At 34.4% G+C, this 26,851-nt stretch overlaps 2 protein-coding genes across 2 annotated transcripts; one reads left to right on the plus strand and one right to left on the minus strand.

The window, feature by feature from the left end:
• The first annotated feature begins 2,290 nt into the window (after positions 1–2,290).
• Positions 2,291–9,072, plus strand: LOC139862620 (cellulose synthase A catalytic subunit 3 [UDP-forming]-like). The gene is made up of 15 exons (XM_071851235.1): positions 2,291–2,426; positions 2,587–2,684; positions 3,222–3,417; positions 3,576–3,796; positions 3,897–3,999; positions 4,083–4,275; positions 4,518–4,784; positions 4,906–5,251; positions 5,680–5,817; positions 5,935–6,060; positions 6,160–6,372; positions 6,488–6,755; positions 6,842–7,044; positions 7,136–7,486; positions 8,231–9,072. The coding sequence occupies exons 2-15, from the start codon at positions 2,661–2,663 to the stop codon at positions 8,813–8,815; spliced, it is 3,234 nt and encodes a 1,077-aa protein (XP_071707336.1). The 5' UTR covers positions 2,291–2,426; positions 2,587–2,660; the 3' UTR covers positions 8,816–9,072.
• A 10,217-nt stretch (positions 9,073–19,289) lies between these two features.
• Positions 19,290–25,748, minus strand: LOC139862766 (carotenoid 9,10(9',10')-cleavage dioxygenase 1). The gene is made up of 14 exons (XM_071851396.1): positions 25,462–25,748; positions 24,585–24,655; positions 24,434–24,448; positions 24,172–24,283; positions 23,740–23,839; positions 23,527–23,589; positions 23,300–23,410; positions 23,039–23,223; positions 21,570–21,708; positions 21,282–21,399; positions 21,085–21,186; positions 20,725–20,976; positions 20,515–20,626; positions 19,290–19,475 (listed from the first exon to the last, which is right to left on the minus strand). The coding sequence occupies exons 1-14, from the start codon at positions 25,684–25,686 to the stop codon at positions 19,446–19,448; spliced, it is 1,635 nt and encodes a 544-aa protein (XP_071707497.1). The 5' UTR covers positions 25,687–25,748; the 3' UTR covers positions 19,290–19,445.
• Positions 25,749–26,851: the final 1,103 nt, after the last annotated feature.

The raw sequence follows: 26,851 nt of genomic DNA on the forward strand, positions 1-26,851 counted from the left end.
GTGGCAAGGTCTTGGACTCCTCGTCTCTCCAACTCCGTTTTAGCCCAAGGTTGCAAACCATCGAGAAAATAGAAGAGAAGAATATCATCGGGAATATCTGGGACCTCCAGGCTAAGGTTCGTGAATTCTTTAATATACTCCCGAATCGTCCCGGAATGATGTAATTTACGTAGACGACTCATCGCATCCTTTTGAGCATTCTTGGGGTAGAATTGATTCTTAAGTTCAGTAAGGAAATCATCCCAAGTATCAATAGTAACCGTACCTTTCTCGATATCTCCATATCGACGACGCCACCATAATGCTGCGGTATCCTTCAGGTAACGAGTTGCCGTCTTGATCTTCATTGCATCATCCACTATGTTGACTCCCTCCAAGTATTGTTCCATCTCCCATATAAAATCATCAACCGCTCGGGCTTCCCGCTTCCCCACGAACGGTGACGGCTTGGGAATGTCCACCTTCAGAGCATTGCATCCAGTGTTGCCACCCCCACTAGCCATGAATCTCAAACAAGAGTTCATGTTGGTTTGTAAATCCACGAGGCGTTGGTGAATAGTGGAGACCTCCCCCTCCATTTCGCCTCGCAACTTCGTAATCTCACCCATGAGCATACCCTTTAAGTCATGGATCTCACGTCGCATGTCAACGTCTAGCACGTTGATTGCACTCTTGCAATCATCTTTCAATTCGTCAAAGTCCCCGTCCAAACCATCCAAACGTTGGTGGACGTCTTCGACCTTTGCTTTCACGTCGTCCATGGATGTCTCTACATCCATGATCCTCTTATCCAAGTTTGCGACAAAGTCTTTGGACGTACCTCGGTTCTTCTTGGCTCCTTGGCGAGTCTCTACCCGACCACGAGTCTCATCACCCATCACACCACTTGTTGCGCTCACATTCTTCTCGGTCTCGGTTGCCATCTCCTTGAATCGACCTTGCTCTGATACCAAATGTCACGGACTTATCTCGATAAGCTCACGTGCGGCACTTAGTCTCTACTAAGTCAGCCTTTCTCGGACCTTATAACGATTCAAGTAACCAAAAGAGAAAATATTATAGAACAAGTGGAATTGAAGAAAATACTTATATTGCTTGAGAATGCTTTACAAGAGAGAATGTTTGAGATTTGAGGTGTGGTGTGCCAAATGAGGCCACCCCTATTTATACTACTCATATCACAAAATGGATGGCTAGGATTAAATACAATGGATGGCTAAGATCTAAGAACTAGAAGCTTCATGTATCTAGATATTTCCATGGACATTCTATACCATTCCATGGAAGAACTCATGGGAAAGTTCTAGTGAACTTCCATGAGGTTCTTGGGCCTTCTTTGATTTTCACATATTGGGCCATAAACTTAGTGGGTTGGGCCATAAAATTGTTGGATTGTGACACTCATAGTCCTAAAATATATAAATATATATTTTGTTCTACTATTATATTATATTACATATACATATATACATATTACTACATATTACATATTTACATATACATATTAATAACACAAATTAATTTAGTGGTTTTTTCGAGAATGGATTTCTAGACTATTTGTAGTGGTTGGGGGTGTGGGTTGGGAGCGTGGGTTGTTTTTTGTACCTTTTTGATGACTAGATGTGTGGGTTGTTTTTGTGAAGTAGTGGTGGTGTGGGTTGGGAGTATTGTAATTATGTGTTAAAATATAATTTGGTTAAGTATTAAAAAATGATAAAAATAAGATTTTTAAAATAATAAAAATTAATAAAATTGCAAACTACTCCGTTGCCATCCCAGGAACGCTCCAATTTTTGCTGTGAGCCACGCCTTGATACGGCTCGATAGGGGTGGCGCCGGGTGCCATGTCACCCCCCAACGCCGTTGCAACATACCGCTACAAGCGGTCTTACAAAGAAGATATAGATATCATAGATAAATATAAATAAAAATTCGGAAAGCATAAATAAAAGGTTTTAATAACAAAATGAATATAAACTATCTTCAAAGATTTTTTTATTTTCTATTTTTACAAATTAAAAATTATTTATTGATCAATTATTTGCTATTTAATGAGGAAAAATATTTTTTTTTGTATAATAAAACTCATCTTCTTTATTCTTTATATTGAAAAAGAAAAATATGTAGCTTTCGTGTCTGTTAGCTATTTCCACATCACTACATTAACAGCTGGAACATCTTGTATCATATCTTTTATATATATATCTTTTATATATATATATATATATACTCTGTATCTATAATGTATCTTCTATAATCTATTAATATCTATATCTACTATCTACTATCTATATAAATATTTGCGTATAAACACTAAAACATCCTCTTGTGGTTCTCAATTATACTCCACTTGATCTATCCATTCAGATCTCATACTTGTTTTTCTCACTCCAGATTTGATCTTCATTTACGTTTCACTCCAGAAGGTATTGCATCAATTTTATACTATACTGTTGTCTAATTAGCCCTAATTTTAAGTTACTTAATTCTATATTATACACGTTAATGTTTGTTAGTTGATGTTTTACGCACATTTTAACGTATTATATGATGAGAACCTAACTGATTTTATTATATTACTTACAGATCCGTGGTTATGTTTGCTTTTGGCGGTTGATTCTTCGAATTTGTAGTTGATTTGATTGCTTCTGTAAGGAGTGATGGAATCTGAAGGAGAGACTGGGGTTAGTAGTCAGAACTTGTTAATTTGATTATAATTGGTGTTTAATTCGACTTGGTTTTACGTCAATTTAAGTTGTTTTACTGATCTGACGTTTCATTTGAATACTGGAAAGTTATGGTGAATGTAGATTCAGGTTACACTTTTTTAGTTAATGCTGGATTGGAGATGGCAGTTGATCATGATTGTTGTGATTAATTACACTTAATTTAAGTTCAATTTCAGCTATTTTACTGATCTGATGTTTTGTTTGGATAATAGAAACTTTTCAATAGATATGTATTCAGGTTTTATATTTTTGGTCTAAGCTAGATTTGTGATCATTGGTCAATGTAGCTAATCATGATTTTAGTGGTTAGGTACACGTTTTTTAGTTGATTGCTGCAAATTTTACTGATTTTAGGTGTAAATTTTTAAATGCTGGAGATATTTTACTTATTTAATTAAGCATCATAGTTTAGCTCTTATGTTAGATACGTACATGTGCGATTAGGCTATATAAAGTTGATCTAATTTGAAGTATGATATTGGGATTATGTAGGGGACGTCTATGAAGAATGTGGGTGGTCAGGTTTGCCAGATCTGTGGTGATATAGTTGGCAATACAGCAAAAGGGGAACCTTTTGTTGCTTGTGATGTGTGTGCTTTTCCAGTTTGTAGGCCTTGCTATGAATACGAACGCAAGGACGGCAATCAATCTTGTCCTCAATGCAAAACCAGATACAAACGACTCAAAGGTTTGAATTTTTGTGTGATCTCGTATAAAACTGTTGTTATGTGTTTAGTCTGAACTTGATGAGTTTCATTAATATTTACATCTAGTGATACTGCGATATCCTATAATTGCAAATATATATATGGGCATTTGATTGATTGTTTACTTGTTTGAATACAGGAAGCCCTGCAACTGCTGGTGACGGAGAGGAGGATACTGACGCTGATGAAGAAACCACCACCTTTCCCTTCTCTTCACAAACTCAGAACGAGAAACAGAAGACTGCAGAACGCATGTTGAACTGGCACATGACGTATGGGCGAGGTGACGAAACTAATGCTCCTAATTATGATAAGGAGGTCTCTCACAATCACATACCTTTACTTACCGGTGGACAAGAGGTACCTACATTTTAAAATATCTTTTCTTGCATTTCATCATTTCTCATTGTAGCTAATTAACTGTGTGTATACCATTGCGTGATAATCTATATTTTTAAAGGTGTCCGGGGAGTTATCTGCTGCTTCTCCTCAACGTCTTTCGGTATCATCTCCTCCACCCGAGAGACTCACACATTCTTATGCTGGATATGTGAATCAATCCCGTATGTCTTTTGTAATTCAGTAATAAGACAATGAGTGATCTTTATAAAGTATGTAAATTCTGAAGTTAGTCTATCGTTTGCAGCTAATATTAGGGTTGTGGATCCTGTAAGAGACTTTGGATCCACTGGATTGGGAAATTTAGCCTGGAAAGAGAGAGTTGATGGGTGGAAAATGAAACAGGACAAAAATGTGGCTCCTATGACAACTAGCCGTGCTGCTTCTGAAAGGGGTCAGGATATTGATGCTAGTACAGACGTGGTTGACGATTCATTGCTGTAAGTCTATCTAATCATGTTAAAAGAAAATATGTTATTCTATCTTAATCGCTCCTAGATCGTTGTTATGTTTAAAGCCCGATGCGTGTTATAAGGGCTTGTTAGTGACTTCAACTGTTAATCTCCATTCTATAAAATGCTCAGTGGGTTTGATAATTGTTTGTGGTTTGGCTGACTGTGCTAGTTATACTTAGACCTATGTTTTATCTTGTTAATTAATATGATCTGTTCTACTTATGAAGGAATGATGAAGCCCGTCAGCCACTTTCAAGGAAAGTATCCATTCCGTCATCCAGGATAAATCCATACCGAATGGTTATTGTTCTTCGGCTGGTTATTCTTTGCATCTTTTTGCACTACCGTATAACGAATCCTGTGACTAATGCATACCCGTTATGGTTACTGTCTGTTATTTGTGAGATTTGGTTTGCAATATCATGGATATTGGATCAGTTCCCTAAATGGCTTCCTATAAATCGTGAGACTTACCTTGACCGGCTATCCTTAAGGTAATATAATGTCCTTTTAGATTCTTCTATTGTTTGAATATTTATGTTTGGATGTACAGTTTGAATATGATTACGTGATATTTGAAATTTATTATTTTGATATATAATTACTTATTTATAGGTATGAGCGGGAAGGGGAACCATCACAACTAGCTGCGGTTGACATATTTGTGAGTACTGTGGATCCTTTAAAGGAACCGCCACTTGTGACAGCAAACACGGTTTTATCCATCCTTGCAGTTGATTATCCGGTTGACAAGGTGTCATGCTACGTTTCTGATGATGGTGCTGCCATGTTATCATTTGAGTCACTGTCTGAAACATCAGAATTTGCTAGAAAATGGGTTCCTTTTTGCAAGAAATATCAGATTGAGCCACGAGCTCCAGAGTGGTACTTTTCCCAGAAGATTGATTATTTGAAAGATAAAATTCAACCAACATTTGTAAAAGATCGCAGAGCTATGAAGGTGATACTTTTTTCATGCTACTAGATTAATGATTCTACACACAAGTGACGATTTTGACCGACTTACTTTTAAGTTCGGTTTATTGGTGGTTCACCTCAAATACATCAAATTAGAAGATTAAACTAAAAGGGGATGAGTTAAACTACTTGAAAGTCGTTCGTCCATTTGGTTTTGTGATTACAATTAATATATTGGTTATTTATAAAACAATATACATGCAATTAAAAAGGATTGGACAAACAGTTGTCTGTGGGTGAACCCATTGTTACCTGATATGCTTTGACCCGTACTAAAGTACATCCTATTTCAACTCAAACCCGTTGTAACCCACGGCCGATCTATCCAACCTTATAATACTGCACATATATACTTGTATCATCTTTCTTTCGGTGGATTGTTTGTTACTTTAATTGAAAATAAAAATGCAGAGAGAATATGAAGAATTCAAGATTCGTGTGAATGGTCTTGTTGCAAAGGCTCAGAAAGTTCCTGATGAAGGATGGATTATGCAAGATGGTACACCATGGCCTGGGAATAACACCAGGGATCATCCAGGAATGATACAGGTTACTGAATTTACTTAACAAGTAGTAGTCTTTTTCACCTATGTGTGAAAAATGACATGAATACCTTCGTTATCACTTGTTATAATGTTATTAAAAGTGAATTATCATTTTTTTCAGGTTTTCTTGGGTCAAAATGGTGGGCTTGACAGTGAGGGAAATGAGTTGCCACGATTAGTTTATGTTTCCAGAGAAAAACGTCCAGGCTTCCAACATCACAAGAAGGCTGGTGCCATGAATGCACTTGTATGTAATTTCTATATCTATATATGAATCATATCAAATACTTAATATATCTTATTGACATGATTGACTTATAAAGTAAAAAAATGTTGCTGCTTGTAGGTTCGTGTATCTGCAGTCCTTACAAATGGCCCCTTTTTGTTGAATCTTGATTGTGATCATTACATTAACAACAGTAAGGCACTTAGAGAAGCTATGTGCTTTATGATGGACCCGAACCTTGGAAAGTATGTATGTTATGTCCAATTTCCACAAAGATTTGATGGCATTGATAGGAACGATCGATATGCTAACAGAAACACAGTGTTCTTCGATGTGAGTTCTTTCGTTTCTCAATCTATACTAATCTGATACATGTGCAAATGGGTTATACAATGTATTTTTGTGCACACATTTTATTTGACTTCTGGATAATTTGTTTCATGTACAGATTAATCTTAGAGGTTTAGATGGGATTCAAGGTCCAGTTTATGTGGGTACCGGATGTGTGTTTAACAGAACAGCATTATATGGTTATGAACCTCCCCTTAAACCTAAGAAGAAGAGAGAAGAAGGTTTCTTCTCTTCTTGCTTTGGTGGATCACGAAAGAAAAGTTCAAAATCAAGTAAAAAGGGATCTGACAAAAAGAAATCGAGCAAACATGTTGATCCAACTGTGCCGGTATTTAATCTGGAAGATATAGAAGAGGGAGTTGAAGGTAAATTTTCTAGTATATGATTTTATTATTTGAACCTTTATTTGCTATCAAGTTTTACAATCTTATATATTGTTATTACTCATCAGGTGCTGGATTTGATGACGAGAAGTCATTGCTGATGTCACAAATGTCACTTGAGAAACGGTTTGGCCAATCGGCTGTTTTTGTTGCATCAACACTTATGGAAAACGGTGGTGTTCCTCAATCTGCTGCGCCAGAAACGTTACTTAAAGAAGCTATTCATGTCATCAGTTGTGGTTATGAAGATAAAACCGATTGGGGAAACGAGGTCCATTAAACTTTATACATTTCTCATTATATTATCAATTCTAAAAATTTTCTATATGCTAATAAGAAAAATTTGAATCTGAAATGTGCAGATTGGATGGATTTATGGTTCAGTGACAGAAGATATTCTTACAGGATTTAAGATGCATGCTCGTGGATGGCGATCGATATACTGCATGCCACCTAGGCCCGCGTTTAAGGGTTCCGCTCCTATTAATCTTTCGGATCGTTTAAATCAAGTGCTTCGATGGGCTTTAGGATCCGTTGAAATTCTGTTCAGCCGACATTGTCCGATTTGGTACGGCTATTCCGGTAGGCTAAAATGGCTCGAGAGATTTGCGTACATTAACACAACCATTTACCCCATCACATCGATTCCTCTTCTCATTTACTGTACTCTCCCTGCTGTCTGTCTTCTCACCGGAAAATTTATCATACCACAGGTATTTGTTAGATCACCTTTAAGTTGTATAGGGTATGTTTGGTTAGGATCTTTTGGGTGTTCATCGGTTAGGTTTTCTGTTTCTTCGATACGTTTTCCTCGGTTTTGAAAATTTTGAGACCAAAACTGAAAACCGAATTTAAAGACAAAACCGGAAACTGAATTTGAATTCAGTTCGGTTTCAGTTTAAACCTTTAAAAAATCATAATTTAAACAAAGTAAACATAAAAATTGACACTGATTTCCAATTTTGGGTTTTTAAATTTATTTTTGGTCTATATAAATTAATGATTTAATATATTATTAGTCCTATTCGGTTTTCAGTTTAATTTAATATCAAAAAACTAAAACCGAATTCAGATTTGAAAACCCAACTGAAAACCAAATTCAAATTCGGTTTTTTTTTTTAGGTTTGGTTTTCGGTTTAAACGGTTTGAAACCAAATGTTGAACACCCTATTTTAGGATCTTTTAGCTTCTATCTTTAATGAAAAATCTCCTATTTTATAAATAGATTTGTTTGGATCTTAAAGCTGTTAAACAGAGTGAAAAAGCTAGAAGCTAAAAGCTCATACAATAGCGTTTGAGAAAAAGCTCCTAGCTTTTTGTCATTTTACTTTTTATTTTAACAGTTCCAGCTATCAGCTACAAGCTACCAGCTAGTTTTGCCAAACATGCCGATAATAGAATAATAGATTAATAGCCTCTTGATTTTATATTAACTTATTGATTATTCATAATTGCAGATCAGTAACTTAGCAAGTTTATGGTTTATATCCCTCTTTCTTTCCATTTTCGCGACCGGTATTCTCGAAATGAGATGGAGTGGTGTCGGAATTGACGAATGGTGGAGGAACGAGCAGTTTTGGGTCATCGGTGGTGTTTCAGCACATCTATTTGCCGTCTTCCAAGGTTTACTCAAAGTACTCGCAGGTATCGACACAAATTTCACCGTCACATCAAAAGCATCAGACGAAGACGGTGATTTCGCTGAACTTTACATGTTTAAATGGACCACTCTTCTAATCCCGCCTACAACTCTCCTCATTGTAAACTTGGTCGGAGTGGTTGCCGGAATTTCGTATGCAATCAACAGTGGGTACCAGTCATGGGGTCCACTTTTCGGTAAATTGTTTTTCGCCTTTTGGGTGATTGTTCATCTTTACCCGTTCCTCAAGGGTCTGATGGGGAAACAAAACCGTACACCTACTATTGTTGTCGTGTGGTCGATTCTACTTGCGTCCATTTTCTCCCTATTATGGGTCCGAATCGACCCCTTTACCACTAAAGTGACTGGCCCGGATGTTAAGTTTTGTGGAATCAATTGTTAAACTTATAAAGTAGAAGTATTTAAAGTTACCTATAAACCATATGAATATTTAAGTTCTTTTGTGATGTGAAGATTTCGGTTGTACTTGAAATTATCAGATTTACTGTGTAGTTATAAGACCGGTTACATATGTATTTCTTCTATTCTTTTACAGTTTTGTATTGTATGTTATACCTTTAAACCATCTTGTATTTTGGTACATTGATATCTGTAAATTTGCAATTTTCTTAAATTTTTATTTGTCCGCTTTGTCATGAACTCATTTGCACCCTCTAGAGACATGGTATGACTTAAGAGGTTAGAATCTGGGAACAGTATAGATGTATATGTTATAATTCAGTAGGCTTATAACTACCTTTAGTGGTTTGATTCTTGATGTTATAATTCAGTAGGCTTATAACTACCTTTAGTGATTTGATTCTTGATTAAGAATACTAATAATGAAGTGTAAGAATAAAGATGATAATGGAGAGAAAGAAAGAAACACTTTGTAAGTGTGAGAAAATGGTACATCTTTACAAGCATAATTCATGGGTATTTATACTACAAAAAGATACTATGGAAGTGACCCCAAGTTGACTATAAAATTGTACCAAAATTGACTATCCATACTTGCACAATTATTATTATTATCATAACACTCCCCCTTGGATAGCAATTTTGTTTGTTAAAGATCAACTGTAAGTTACTGCCTCGTTAAAAACCTTGGCCAAAGAAAAACCCAGTGGGATAAAAACTTTAGCTAAGGGAAAAAGAGTGCAGCATATAGTTGACTCCCCCTCAAGTAGACATTGCTGAGCTGTTACATCTTTTGAACTTGCCTCATGCCAATATTGTGAACATGCGTTCTGAAAATAGCAGTTGAAAGTGCTTTGGTGAAAAGATCAGCAGAGTTTTGATGGATTGAACATATATCATTTCAATCTAGTTGTCCTTAATGATGTCTTGAGTGTATGAGAAGAATCTAGGAGGTATGTGTTTTGTTCGGTCACTTTTGATATATCATTCTTTCATTTGTGCTATGCAAGCTGCATTATCTTCATAGATAGATGTTGGACTTTTATCGGGTTCTAGTCCACAAGAATAAGTAATGAGTTGTGTCATTGATCTCAACCAAAAACATTCCCAAGTAGCTTCATGTAATGCAATCACTTCGGCATGATTTGATGATGTAGCAACAAGTGTTTGTTTTTGAGAACGCCATGATATTGCAGTACCTCCATTTAGGAATACATATCCAGTTTGAGATTTAGCTTTATGTGGATCAGATAAATAACCTGCATCAGCATAACCAACCAAATCTTGTTTTGATTCGTTAGAATAAAATAATCCTAAATCAGTAGTTCCTCGAAGGTATCGAAATATGTGTTTGATCCCATTCCAGTGTCTTTTGGTAGGAGCAGAGCTGAACCTTGCCAACAAATTAACTGCAAAAGAAATGTCAGGTCTTGTACAATTTGTAAGATACATAAGAGCTCCAATTGCACTAAGATATGGTACTTCTGGTCCAAGAATATCTTCATGATCTTCACATGGACGAAATGGATCAGTTTCAACATTGAGTGATCTAACAACCATAGGAGTACTTAATGGTTTTGCCTTGTCCATATTGAAACGTTTCAAAATCTTTTCAGTATATGTTGTTTGATGTACAAGTAAACCATTAGGCATATGCTCAATTTGTAAACCAAGGCAATACTTGGTTTTTCCGAGATCTTTCATTTCAAATTCTTTCTTTAGAAGTTGAATGACTTCATAGATCTCTTTATTTGTACCTATGATGTTAAGATCATCAACATAAACAGCTATGATCACATATCCGGATGTTGTTTTCTTAATGAAAACACAAGGGCAAGTAAGGTTATTTGTATACCCTTTGCTTATCAAGTAATCACTTAATCGGTTATACCACATACGTCCCGATTGTTTTAACCCATATAAAGATCTTTGTAATTTAATTGAATACATTTCTTTGGCTTTTGCATTTGATGCTTCTGGTACCTTAAATTCTTCAGGTATCTTCATATATATATCACTATCAAGTGATCCATATAGATAAGCAGTTACAACATCCATGAGATGCATTTCTAAATTTTTTAAAAAAAAACTGCCAGGCTGATTAAGTATCTAAAAGTAATTGCATCCATAACATGAGAATAAGTTTTCTCATAATCAATTCCTGGTCTTTGAGAAAAACTTTGAGCTACAAGTCTTGCTTTATACCTTGTAACTTTATTTCTCATTTCTTTTTCGTATAAAAATTCATTTGTGTCCCATACGTTTCACATCTTTAAAAGTGAAAATGATTTATCCGAAAACTTTTCTTTTATTGAGCAATTCTAATTCAGCTCGTATATAGTCATATCTATTTTGACATTCAATGACAGATTTTGGTTCCAGCTCATCATCTTTATTCATGATGTCATTATATGAAAAATTCTCATCAATATTTGTCATTCCATTTCGATTTCATATTATTGCATAATTTATTGCAATTTATGTATTTACATTTATCAATATCCTCTGCAGAAGGAATATTGATTTGTGGTTCTTCTTGAACACTTTCTTTTATCTCATTATCAGCTGATTTTTCTTTTCAGGGATTTTTTTATCTTTGGAACCAATTGGTCTCCCACGTTTCAGGCGTGACAAAGACTCATGAGTGACATTTCCAGCTTTTAGAATTTCAATTCTAGCTGAAGCATTTACTGCTGGTATATATGATTTAGTCACCCTTTTTGTATCTGTAAATGCATCAAGTAATTTATTTGCAAGTTCTTGCATATGCATTATTTTTTAACTTTCTTTTCGCATTCTTTTGTGCGATGATCAAGATACATTAATTTATGTTCACACCATGAAACATATTTTTCTTTATTTTTCATTTCTCCCCCTAATCTAGGGAACATTGATAATCAGCAAAACGTGCTGTAAAAACATCACCCGTTATAGGTTCAATATATCTTATAATTGAAGATGTTTCATATTTAATATATATATCCCCATCCTCCTTTGAGGACCCATTTTAGTGTGTTATGGTTGTGCAACTAGAACATATATTGCACAATCAAATGTTCTAATGGTGGGAAATATTTGGCTCTTGACCAAAAGCAAGTTGTAGGGGGGAATATTTATGACTTGCACTTGGTCTGATGCGAATCAATGCAGCAGCATGTAAAATTGCATGACCCCATATAGATACAGGGAGTTTTGTTCTCATTATCAATGGTCTAGCGATTAACTGTAAACGTTTAATCAATGACTCGGCTAAACCATTTTGTGTATGCACATGAGCAACAGAATGTTCAACAACAATTCCTATAGACATGCAATAGTCATTAAATGCTTGAGATGTAAATTCACCAGCATTATCAAGTCTCACCCTTTTAATGGTGTAATCAGGAAAATGAGCTCTCAATTTAATAATTTGGGCAAGAAATTTTGCAAATGCCACATTACGGCTTGATAACAGACAAACATGAGACCATCTGCTAGATGCGTCTATTAGAACCATGAAATATCTAAATGGTCCACATGGTGGATGAATTGGTCCACATATATCACCTTGAATTCTTTCAAGAAACATTGGTGATTCTTTCTCAACCTTAAGTGGTGAGGGTCTAGTTATCAATTTTCCAAGAGAGCAAGATGTACATGGAACCATTGTATCATGATGGATTTTTCTATCCTTTAATGGATGTCCATGAGTACATTCAATAATCCTTTTCATCATTGTTGATCCTGGATGGCCTAATCTGTTATGCCATAAACTTAATACACCAGGATCAATATATTTTTCGTTAACTACCATATGTATTTCTGGTACATTTATATGTGTATAATGTAATCCAGAACTAAGTCTTGGCAGTTTTTCAACCACATGACTCTTGTCAGTGATACTTAAATATTTCTCATTTTCTGTTGTCACTGACTGATAATCATACCCGTTAAGGTATATGTCGGAGAAACTCAATAAATTTCTGCTTGACTTGGGAGAAAATAAGGCATCATTTATTAAAAATTTTGTACCATTTGGTAGTATGAAATTTGCCTTTCCTATCCCTTTTATCAAGTTAGCAGGTCCTGATATTGTATGTATAGTTCCTTCCGTTGGTTTTAGATCAATAAAATATTTCTCGGATTTAAGTATAGTGTGTGTAGTTCCACTGTCTGCTATACAGAGATCTCCACCACTTGATTGATGTTGTATTCCAGCAAAATTCATATTGAACTTCATATATAAGAAATAAATAGTGAGTACATTAATATTACACAATATTTTAAACGCAAATAGATAGTACTGAAACATTTAGCAAACATAATGACAAAGACAGACGATATTAAATCGTTTATTTTTCAAAAGACACACAACTTAAACATTCAAGAAATCTTCATATAAATCAGATGGTTTCTCAGTGACTGTTGGATCAATATTATCCACAAAATTTACTTCCTTTTCTTTACCTTTCAGCGAATCCTGATACATCTTAACAAGATGTTTAGATGTTCGGCAAGTATTAGCCCAGTGGCCCATTCTACCACATCTGTAGCAAGATTCTTCAGAATTTTTAGAAGAATTTTCTTCAACATCTTGTTTAGTGGGCTTGTTTTGTGGTTGATATTTATATTTTCGTGGATTATTATTTCTTTGACCACCACGGCCACGACCACGACCACGTCCTCGCCCATTACCATTACCATAAGGATGGTTTCTACCATAGTTATGGCTTTTGGCATGATGATGGTGATGGTTATTATAACCACGACCTTGCCCGCGTCCTTGTCCCTGTTTATAATTATTTGCAGTATTTGCTTCAGGGATTGCAAGTGTACCAGTAGGACGGGATTGCTGATTTTTCATTAATAGCTCATCATTTTGCTCTGCAACTAAGAGATATGAATTAAGTTCAGGATATGTTTTGAACTTTAGCATTCTCAAATTTCTTTGCACTGTGATGTTTGCAGCATTCATTGTGGAGAAAGTTTTCTCCATCATGTCCGCATCACTTATTTCATGTCCACAGAATTTAAGTTGTGAACATGTATTATACAGAGCTGAGCTATATTCATTTACTTTCTTAAAGTCTTGGAACCTTAATGTTCTCCATTGTTCCATAGCAGCTGGAAGTAAAATTTCTCTTTGATTATTGAATCTGCTTTTGAGACCTTCCCATAAAACATGGGGATCTTCTACAGTCACATAATTATTTTGTAAGCATTCATCAATATGTTGATGAATAAAGCAACATGCCGTTGCTTGTTCTTTTTCAGAACAATTGTTGTTTTCATTTATGGCTTCAAGAATGCCCATTGATTTAAGATGCATTTTTACTTTTATAACCCATGGCATGTAGTTGTTTCCAGTTGATTCTAAAGGAGTAAATTTAAGCTTTTCCAGATTCGACATTTTCTATTAAAACAAACAACATGATAAATTATAGTCACTTTATATTCATAAGTATATAAAAATTAAACATAAATTTAATATAACATAAATGATAAGTAGGTGACAGTGTCGACCATATGTAAGCAATCATTAATAAATGTTATATAACATAAATATAAATATTAGTAAACATAAATGATAATTAGGCGACAGTGTCGGCCATATAAATGTTAGATAATAGAAATATAAATGTTAGTAACATAAATGATAATTAGGCGATAGTGTCGGCCATATAAATGTTAGATAATAGAAATATAAATGTTAGTAACATAAATGATAATTAGGCGACAGTGTCGGCCATATAAATGTTAGATAACATAAATATAAATATTAGTAAACATAAATGATAATTAGGCGACAGTGTCGGCCATATAAATGTTAGATAATAGAAATATAAATGTTAGTAACATAAATGATAATTAGGCGACAGTGTCGGCCATATAAATGTTAGATAATTGAAATATAAATGTTAGTAACATAAATGATAATTAGACGACAGTGTCGACCATATATTATTCAGGTGGTATAACCGACCATATATCATTTAGGTGGCAGAGCCAACCATAATTAGTATTAAGATTATCGTGCTGATAACGTGTTATAATTCAGTAGGCTTATAACTACCTTTAGTGGTTTGATTCTTGATGTTATAATTCAGTAGGCTTATAACTACCTTTAGTGATTTGATTCTTGATTAAGAATACTAATAATGAAGTGTAAGAATAAAGATGATAATGGAGAGAAAGAAAGAAACACTTTGTAAGTGTGAGAAAATGGTACATCTTTACAAGCATAATTCATGGGTATTTATACTACAAAAAGATACTATGGAAGTGACCCCAAGTTGACTATAAAATTGTACCAAAATTGACTATCCATACTTGCACAATTATTATTATTATCATAACAGTATACAATTTTTCTAGTTTTTATATATTTTTATCTGATATCAATTTGGACCAAAGAAAACAGACTTGGGGGATAAGACGAAGTAGATACCCTAAATTTATTAATGTAGCTGCTGAAGAAAAATGAAAATAAACTGTTTTATAATTATTTTAAATGAACATATGAATTGAATAATATTAACTTATTAATATGTTCCACTAATAAGAAAAATATACTTGTTTGTTAAGTGAGAAGGATATAACCACTTGGGCATAGCCCACTAGCCACCGAGTTCTCCGTAAAGCAGGAAACCCAAGTTCGAATCTTGCTAACGCCCAAAATCGAATAAAAAATGGGCTATTGACCGAAGGGGGCGCCACTATGCGCAACTCACCCGGTTACGGGTCTCGTCGCTCGAGGGCTCGTCACCAAAAGGCTTTACTCGCTAGTGGGGACTCAATGTGGTTGTCTCTAAGGAGGTTTCCTCTGCGAACCCAAAATAAGGTGAGGAGGATATTACGGAAAATTTATGTGCTTAATAGTTAAGAGAGTATACACCAAATGAACCATTCAGCATCATATGTCATTAAGAGGTAAGAAACAAACGCAGTGAATGGTTTAGCGTTCAACCATTCAATTAAGAGGTAAGCAAACACACCATAAGTAGCTCTTTCTTGGATGATGAATGGGATGCAAGAAGGTCTATTTATCTTTCATGAATCACCATCAGCAAACTCCCAGTAAATTGAATATTTCTTTCATGAATCACCATCAGCAAACTCCCAGTAAATTGCATATTGTTAGCGAACTTGGTGGGCATACAAAGAGGTTTTTAACGACGTTAAAATGGTAACTCTTATTTCTTTCTGTTTCCTTGCACCTTTTGGTAGTTAAATTATTTTAGTTTTCTGTAATTCTTGCAAGAAAATAGTCGTTTAAGTGCAGGAACTGCCAATTGTTTCACTGCAAAAGCAGTTAGAACTGTTCTTTATCAACTCTGTGAGATGAATCCTCCACAGTATATCTGGCTGCACAAGCAAGTGAAACCAATCTAACTCACTTTTATGCAGAATATTCTTTCTAAACTTGTTTTGGTTAATTTCTTGTTCTTGATTTTTCAGTTCCATTGCCAAAAATGATCCTGCAGATGGGAAGATATTTCTTAGGAATCTTGCAAAGGTATATTTCAAACCATTTACTTTTGTATGTCTCGATTTATGTAATATAATTATGTCTAAATCGACAAGAAAATCAAAAAAGAACTTTTGGGTCAAACAAGTGGAAAGTGGTCCACATTGTATACTAAGGAACGTACATAAGGCTTCTAAACCACCGTTCATATGGACTTCACCAACAAAACTACTCATATGGACTTGAAAAGCGTCTTGACTTGGTACCCAATCCATAACCCACCCATTTTACCACTTATGTTAGCTGCTATCCTAGGATGACATGCAACCTATGCAATAACATATATAGTGAATTACTCTGTATTAAATTACAGAAGTGATAATACAAAGACTAAACTTCGTCAATCTGTCAATGTCCTAACATATGTGCTGCGTTTGTGAGCATATAAAAAACTTCAAGTTTCAACTATATTTATCTTTATATGTGAGCATATGAAAAACTTATATTTATTTTTAGGAAAACCGGGATCTTGCTGAAAGAGTGATGATCACAGCCTTATGGATCAAGGTAAACTCATATTGGTATATATAACTGTTCTTTCTTTTTTAATGGATGATGATAATAAAAGTTAATTAGAGGTGTAAATAATGGTGAAATAGCAATATAATCATGATAAAATATACAAGCAAAAGAAGTTGTGATGTGGTCCAGCGGTTGATGGCCTGCCTCCTTTGGGGGAGGTCAGGAGTTCGACCCCCGTTGGCTACATATCAATTCTATCTTGTAAAAGCACACATTAGTCGCTATACGAAAATTGCAGTAACGAGATTAAACAGAAATAAAATCTATGTTTTCATTTTTTGTTTATTCTACAAGTAATCGCCGATATTGTTAATCTCAACTTACCTGATTCAGTCACCAACAAAATCCCCAGATGAAGAAACAGTGTTACTTGCCTACTTTGACTTGCAGTAAAAAATAATGAATGGTACTTTCAATCTAATCGTCAATTGCATTAAAACGCCATGGCCATTTCTATTCAACCAAAGGCAACACGAGTGAAATGTTTGATATGTTCAACCTTCAGCATTTGTGTTGGCTATATTCTGCAAAATGTGTGCTCTAACTGCGTAAAGAGCATAAGCCCTAACCATATTGAAGCTGCAGCAGTGTTTTTGAAAAGCTCAATGCATGGTTTACTTCTAGGGTTAAGGTAAGTAGCCCAACAAGTAAAAGTAAAATTAAGTAGTCTGATCATACCTTGAAAAATACGACATTTAACTTTAAGTTATCAAACGCAATCAGCAGCAAGTAATACAACTCTAAAAATATGCATCAGGGAATGAAACATATGCAGCTTCGCAGACTGCGTACATGGTTATGCAGTGTAATCAATCTATCTGCAGATAATTACAAGCAATATATTAACCATATTTTAACGACGATGAAGCCTTGTTGTAGTGGTAAAGTGGCTGCAATAGTGTTTCAACAACATGTATATTCTAAAACATGATGTTAATAAAATTCTTTCTGAAGAACAGTTATCAATATATGACAAAATGTAAACTTTTTAATTACCAATATCATAAAGATGAAAATATTTCAAGATACACTTAAGTGATGATAATGTAATATATATATATATATCCCTCAGAATGCCTAGTATCAGCCTGACATGTAGTCATGGTTCCTCAACCTTATAAGCAAAGCAGCTTATAAGGGAGCACCACATTTGCAACTTACATGCACATATTCAGATTACTAAATGTTTCATCACAGGGCTTTAGAATATACACAATTTTAACGCTGCACAATAAACAAAATAGATCCTTAAGTTTTATGATGAATAAATCGTTGTACATCTAAGTTGCAACATCAATGACCGACATAAAATAGTTATGATTTCTGATTTACAGGGTATAATAACAGGTGAATGTTATACAGATGAGTTAATTATAGGTTTAGATTACATTACCGAAGCATGTAAATGACAAAATCGAAATTAAAGAAAGTTGATTCCGCTTCTATTATCGACTCTGCAGCGGCGGAGGCGGGGGCGATAAAGTGGCTAGGGTTTGGTTTGTTTGACTGTGTTAGGGTTTATGGCCATGTAGGCACTACAACTGTTGCGGCTTTATTAACAGAGATTGCTATTGCTAAAATTTACCAACCAACACACCTCCATGTCCACACATTTTTTTGTTCTCGAATGAAAGTGTTAATTTTTTTGTTTCAACAAATAAAAAAAAAAAAAATACTTTCATCCTCCCCAGTCTAAGGTTACGGTCCTTTCATTACTTTTGAATTACTTTTGAAGGCCATAATATAAAATGGGTCATCATAAAAATTAATTTTTTCAACATCTTCATCATCACATTTTATCAAATATTGCAGTTTTCGTGTCCGTTTAATACAAATACGTGATTACACGCCTCCGTTTTTTATCACGTTTTATAAAATGATCCGTTTTTCAAAATTTTGAACTCTTTCAAAATATTGGGCCATGTGTGATTACCCCACTCGCACACCCTCTGAACGCACGCCGCTGGTCTAAGTCCACATTTAAATTTAAAAGAAATAAAAATTTTTAATACCCTTGATGTATAGATATAGGGAGGTGATCCTCATACACTTTTATTGATCCATGTAAACTTTTATTTCATAAACTTACTTTTATATTCCTAGATTAATATAGAGTTAAACTGGTATTATCTATATCAATGGAATTAGAGTTGATGTAAGTGAGATCGCAAGGGGGCTAGAAATAAAGGAAATTCTTAAATTTCTTGGAATAGATGTCTTTCCGCTTATTTTGGTATTGCAATCGATTTCCAATTGCTTTTTTCACCATAAATAAACTCCTTAAATAGTTAACTTCCTGTGAACTTTGTACCTTTTGAATAGTAAAAAGATATTCACTCATTTGTACACGTAAGGTAAACTTTTCTCTGTGTTTTGAGATCCAATATAACCACGTAAGAAGAAAAACAAACGAGGCACACGACTCAAATATACTAATTCCATAGTATATATATATTGTATATTACGTAGAGTAGCAATGTCAATACACTGGATTCATATTACCGACGAGTATACATTGCAGATCGAACTTTTACTACACTTTATCATACACATGTGCAGCCACTTCTATTGACCTCGCAAAGACTCAGAAGTTAGCTTGTTCGAGAATTTGTTCCTGTTCAAAAATCACAATTATATTATCACAAAATCACCGGGAGAAATAGCGTTGAAATCATCAAAACAAGGTTTCGTATATGAGGATTAAAGGAGCTATTTGACTACATTAACGAACTCTGTCATAGTGAAGGCATTGAAACTGACAGTATTTGGGGCATTAGTCCAAGTGTCAACTACTTCTATATAGCGTTGCTAACGCACTCATATCATATGCCAAACTTGTTTATGACATAAGTATAATAATCAACTTCAGTTGCTACTGAACCTATAACAGAAGTGCCATCTAACACTAAATAACATATAAACTTGAGAGTATTCAGACACAAGTGCATCGAGGGTCTGGAATATGATTTTCTAATTTTAGTCACCACTGAACAAATATATATTTTCTCGTGTATACCTTTGTTCACGTATAAGCAAACGAGGTTAGTATAGGAACCTTCAGCTTTAATTAATGCTCCATCCCAAAACAAACTATTCCAGTTTAACTTTGAGGTCATTCAATCTCTTATCAACTTTGACCTTAAATAATTTTGTTTGTATGATATAATATTTGATGAAAATTATATGAATGGATTGAGTTTTAAATGTATTTTTCATTGGTATAACTTTTGTGAAGTATTTTATAATACAAATAAAACAATTGAAAGTGAAAGTTAAAGGAAAAAGACTTTGAAAAGTCAAATGGGACAGTTTTTTGGGACGGAGGGAGTACGTAGTATTTAGATTAGAAGGTATGACATAATTCAAACTACCCCAAATCTTCATTATTAATAGTATAAGAAATCGTCCCCGTGATGGTAGATTAGTGGTTATTGGACATGCAACATAAAGCGCAGGTCATGGGTACAATTCTAGCCTATATCCCTTTAATCATGCGTTACGCGATCATCAGCTCCCATGTTGGCCTTGGGACGGGTCGGTAGGGTCCGCCCAAGGGTCGATTTTACCCTTATATTAATAGTATAAGAAACTTAATTCATACATTTTAACGGTGCCAAAGAGGACGATACTGAGAAGAAACTTAATTCACTGACCTCTGTCACAAAGAAAGCATGAAAACCGTATGGAACTCTATGGGGCAACGGAACAACTGCAACTGGATCAGGAGACATTGTTCTGGCATCTATAACTGTTACTGATGATTTCCTGCACATTGAAATTATATAAACATAAAAAATGATTACATTTTAAATACTTGTTAATATATTATAAGATAAAGATAATGAATCGTCAGAGTTATATACCCCGTGTTTTCATCATGTGTAAAGAAGATCAAGTAGCCATCATCTTCTTCAGAATCAACTCCAGGTACTCGAGGAACAAAAATTGCCTCTGAACCATATCTACCAGGCCCAAGATCGTATATGCCTTGAACGTTTCCTCCAACTTCAATTTTTGTTTTTCCAGCCTCGGGTTCCGCATGTAAATCAAATTTAACAATTCCGGTAACCTTTGCAATGCTGTCAAGCCTAGTCGCATACACAAATCGTTGTTTCCTGACACGTAAAATAATAAAAAAGATAAATATCGGAAATCCGGCACTCAAATATATATATTTCACTCAACATTAATTAGGAAAACAGTAATAATAATAATTAATTTACCTTCCGGTGTAGGACTCGTTGACCCTTGGAAAATCAACCGCAGACTCTGATAACTTTTTCTGAGAAGCAAGACCAGTTTCCATGTTGAATCTCATCTCATACCTGAATAATGGAATTTTAATTAGAAAATAATTATCTTTATTAAGAAGCTAAACGCTTCTTAACCTCTTGATAACGATAAAGGATAAGGATCTTACAGCTCATTTGCAAAATTTTCAAGCTTCTCTTTAACACCGCCACCAACCATCTCCAAATTTGGATTCTGAAGGCGACATGTAACCAGAACAACTTCATCTCCTTCCTCCCATGCATTGGCTGGTAAAGTAAGAGGGTGTAAAGGGCATACATTAGAATTCAAAAAATATCAAAAGAAAAAAAAAAGATTGTCAATACTTGCCATTGTAAGAACTTATTAAATGAAGGAAGGATTTTTTCAGAAAATGATCCGATAAATCAGGAAAGGCAACAAATGAAAGAAGACTCACCATTGTGAAAGATGAAGCAATTTGGAAGCTCGAACCATTTTATCTGGAGTTCGTTCTTTGCATACCGTGGAAGGATACCAAATCGAGCTTTTTTTGTTGCATCAAATGTAAAAATTAACTTTTTCTCCTTGACCATATCCTAAGGGTAGCAACGTAGAATAAGATCTAATGTGAACACCAGTTATTTTCATGGTAAATATATTCAAGCTAACTGATTAAAAAGATAATGTACTTAGGTCTAAAGATATAATGTAGGTATCTAATTAATAGAATTTAAGAAAAGGCAAGGTTGTAAAACTCGCGACTCGGGGAGAACTCGGCAGGAGGTTTTCGAGGAGTTCTCGGCGACTTGGGGGAGAACTCGGATGTTGACTTTCGTTGAATTTTTAGTTTTTTTAGTATATTTTATATATATTTAAGTTTACAATATTATTTATTAACTTATAGAGCTCATATGTGTTATTCTCATCCCATTTATTTATATTTTTAACTCTTTCTTCCTTAACCTTTTCTTCGTTAACTCAAATTCCGGCAAATAACTTCCAAATTCAGCCATCAAAATTCATTTTCTAGACCCCAAGAATATGAAAAAGGTGAGAAACAAAAAAAAAATTAAAATTGAAAATTTTGCAGGTTTGAACTGCGTTGACTGAGTTGACCAAGGTTGACCGAGTTTTGACCGAGTTTGTGGCCAATTTCTCGTTTCCTCCGATCTGCCGATTTCTCCCCGAGTACTCGGCCGAGTTTTGCAACACCGAGAAAAGATAAGATGAGAATAATGATGCGAGTAAATTCTGACCATAAAAGGCTAAAAATTGGTTACTTGGGAAATCAAATTATATAAAAATAAGATGTTACTATCTAGCATGCATCCAAAATACAAGTCATACCAGAGTTTGGTAACATTCATGCCATTAACCCTCCAAATTACAAATTTTTGAAGATAAACGGGTAAACAGAGGAAGTTTTACCCGTTCAGATCTACCCCGAAGAGGGCGAGTTTTTTACTCAGGTATAAGCGGCCTAACCGGGTTATACCATGACCATTTTCAATCCTTTCCCCAAGATTTATGCTACTGAAGTTTCAACCCAAGACCTTTTTTCGAGGATATCAAAACGTCAACCACCAGGCTATCTTGTGATGGTTCTTGAGGAATCGTTTCTTAACTTTATAAGGGGAGCTTTTTCAATAAATACACACAAAGGAAAATGTTTGGTAGTCATTAGGGCTATGATAAGCCGTCTTTATTTAGAGTTTCCAATATTAAAACTCATAATTTCCATGGATAAACAATCCTAACATATTTATAAAAGAAAATGCGAGTATTGAAAGAATGTTAACATTTCACAATTAATTTAGGTTAGTTCGCAAATAAATTTATAGAAGGTTTAACTATAGCCGTGAGGGCTATGGTTAGCAATGTCCAATTTTAATTTAAAGAGTGACAAAAAAGTTATAGTTCACATACTTTTGGTCTGAAGTACAAAGGTAGATCCATGAAGATTGCATAATTCTCCGTAATTGCAAAGTCGTGCATCATTATTGGTTCTGGTATAGTGATTGGCACAGGATCATTCATGACACCATCCTTTGAAATCACTCGATACGTGACATATGGTGGTGCTTGTGAATAACCAAATGCAAACATCTCACCTGAAAGTAAATATAGTGTTATAAATGATACTATTAGATAAATATAACAGCACGGTTGGTAGCGACAGGGTTTTACCCGTAATTGGATCAACTTTTGGATGAGCAGTGAAAGTGTGAGAAAGTCTCTTATCATAATCCATCAAGCCCAAAGTTTGCAGGTCACCATCCTCCAAAACTTTAATAGCATCTGAAAAATGTCAAAAAGAGGATCTATCATGTATATCACTTAATTATAAGATAGTTTAAATATATTAAAAGGATTAATCTTCACGTGTTTATGGTCAACATGTGTAAAACATTTACATGGTTTATCTCCTTCTGAGAGTGCCAAGAGCTTTCCATGATGATATATGAGAGCCGTGTTGCCTAGAATAAAATAATCGGAATAGTTAGTTTTAAGGTTTAACTGCACCGAAAGAAAACTATTTTGGAACTGGTAACAAACTTGTTTGAATATAACTATGCAAATGCCGTACAAGAACAAGTATAATATTGAAGAGGAATTCATCAATTAACCTGTCCCTTGGCCATATGAAAGGTCTAGCACGTTCAACTTGGATCTAAGCATTTGCATATGGACCATCACTAATCCAAAAAAACCTTTAAGATCTCCAATCTGAAAATTACAATAAGCAAATTGTAACTAGGTCCATAATGTAAACCTGTGCAACAACTAGCGCATGAAGATAACAAAATGCTCAGAAAGATAAACATATATATCATAGTGAACTTCTTGAGTTATTGACTTCAATCTTCCTTCACTGTAATTGAATGAATAATCAGCATCAACAATACTTCTACAAAATCCATACATACAATAATATAGAAACGCATTTCATATGACCTACAAAATAGCTTACAACTGATAATATCTGTAGCATAATATGTTGAGCATGCATAAAACAGTAAAGATGTTTGGGCGTTTGGCTAACAGTCTTAGAGATATACCTTCATAAATTTAGCTCCTCCAAAATATTCCTCTTGTTCCAAACGAGATGTTTTCACATAACGAGAGAGATAAGTAGCTTTTCCATCTTTGATGCGCAAGCCATGGATCATACTGCAGGGTTAAGCAATTTGTAATCATTTATAAATTCCATTTAATAAACATTTGAAGTGTTCCAGGCTTTTTTTGAGCTACTTTACAGCGACTGCACATGATGCACAATAAAAATATACAACTATAGATCAAGGAACAAATTACACGTACCCATCTCCATCAAACCTGCACACATATAACAGAATAAGTTAGTTGCAGGAATTTGGCTTTCTGTAACAGAAAGATAATAATTAACCATAAGAAATGTAAACTGTTTTATTATTTTAACACAAAAACCACTTGACCAAGAGAAAAGATATACCAGTGATATCCAGCCACAGGAGCAAACTTTGGATTGGGACCCACTCTAACGAACTCGCCATTCAAGCACTCCTATCATTACAAATACGAAATTAATATAAGCAACACAAAATTAAAATGTACACACTAAGATATTAAGATAAGAAATAACACAATTTGGCATTAGACGATAAGGAAACACTAGCCTTCTTATGCCAAATTCATTTATAGGTCAGACAGTTATCGAAATTATATTACAATTCAGCATAAAGACACTGAGAAACTAAGTTGCTATCAACCGTGTTAAAAAAAACGCCAATAATAAAATTCTCTGGCAATGATAACTTGCGAAATATAAAAGAATAAGTCTCAACATTCAGACACATATATGCTAGCAACTACGGAGTAATAATTAAGCAGAAGATAACACAAATATTTAAAACTTACATATATCAGAGCAAATTTATCAAAATTCAAGTGCAATTCGACATCCACAACACAAATATGCTAACAACATACATTCAAACAGAAGATAACATCGATAATAAGACTTATATAACAAATAAATCAATTAACCAATCAGATTCAACATTTAATTTATTAATCTATCAAATATAATATTACTTTAAACAATCAAACTCTACTTATATATTAATTTTAAACAATCAAACTCTACTTATATATTAATTTAATATATAAAATAGACATAATTAGTACTCGTATAATTTACGTAATTCAAAATATTATTAATTAACACGGAGTATATATTAAGAATAAATTGTATACCTGGTCTTTAATACTACGAGTACTACTCATACTCATACTATACAGATACAGATACAGATACAGATATAGATATAGATATACTGATATACATCAAAAAAAGGGGAGAAACTAACCGGTAGGTGACCGATAACATCGAGATCTTTGCAAGGAGGAGATTCATCAACAGGAGCAAAATTACCTAAAAGCCAGTGATGAGGTTGCGACGAATCGTACATTAGCTTCACTACAAGTTTCTCTAACCAATCAACTGCTTTTGAACTAAGGCCTTTCTTCGGCTTAGGGTTTACCACTACCGGACCTCCGCCGATCTCCGCCTCCGTTGCGGTGGTTGTTCCCATCTGTTTTGTTTTGTTTGTTTCGGAATGAATTTATTACCAGTAAATAAATAATAAATAATTGAAATGAAATGAAAGTGTGTTGTGTAATTTTATATTTATACACTCGTAGCAAAAACGGTATCATTTTATTATTTTAGGAATTTTCTACTCGTATTTGTTTTTTGGAATTTTGTGTGAGAATTTTTATTGGAGGCGAAACGGCCACGTTGGCTGATTTTCATTATGTGTTGATGATTGATTATCTATTCGCTTACTACTTGATCGTACGAGCGTCCACGTGTCGTTATTATATAAATACAGTGGAAAACGGCAACTCTTTTGTGGTTTTAGTGGACGTTGCTTTCTTATGTGATAATAATGTATGGAGAAAATCATAAACATAAATATTGTCCCTTTTCAACTCGAGAAATATTTTAATAGGGTTCAAAAGAATATTTGAACCTTGAGGATTCCCTGTAGTTTACTCATTACATGGGAAGTCCAAAATCCTAACGGCTTTTAAAATCCGTTAAGTCATCTCATATGATGTGCACGTGAGAGTAAAGATGTCTTTTACCATTTTCTTTCTTTTATCTTTACCCGTGACTATGTGGTTGTTTACTTTTTTTTTTCTTTCTATAATTAGTCCGGTTCCCATTGGTTTTTGTGGAGTCTGATTCCATATTTTCTAGAAACACACAAATTTTCAGTAAGATTAAGTGTTAAAGAAATAGCAATTTAACTTACTGAATTAGAAGTTGTACAAAAACAGCATATCATTAAGTGCATATGACTATGATGACTACCTACCTGTCGTTCCTTCTCAATTTCCCCAACATACTCCTACAATGTTTAGAATCAGATGCAGATATGATCTTCAAATACACTAATAACTACTTTTTTATTCAAGATTTCATATTTGAATCCTCATGGACACCATTTTCATTCAATCATCGAAGCTTGTTGAAGTTTTTACAATGCTAGGTTAGTAGGTTTAGGCACGTTTACGGACGTTGAGTCATAGATGGTTGAAAAGGTTGTATATAGCCGATTGGAGACACTAAGAATATTTATTGCAAGTTTCTGGCAAAGTTAAGACCCCGATGAAACCTTGGACCACAATTGCCGATTTATAAGAAAAAAAATAGGTTCGATTATATGAATAGTAAAACTAAGTCTCAAAGTC

This window comes from Rutidosis leptorrhynchoides, chromosome 8 (genome assembly GCF_046630445.1).
Source record: "Rutidosis leptorrhynchoides isolate AG116_Rl617_1_P2 chromosome 8, CSIRO_AGI_Rlap_v1, whole genome shotgun sequence".
Taxonomy (NCBI): Eukaryota; Viridiplantae; Streptophyta; class Magnoliopsida; order Asterales; family Asteraceae; genus Rutidosis; species Rutidosis leptorrhynchoides.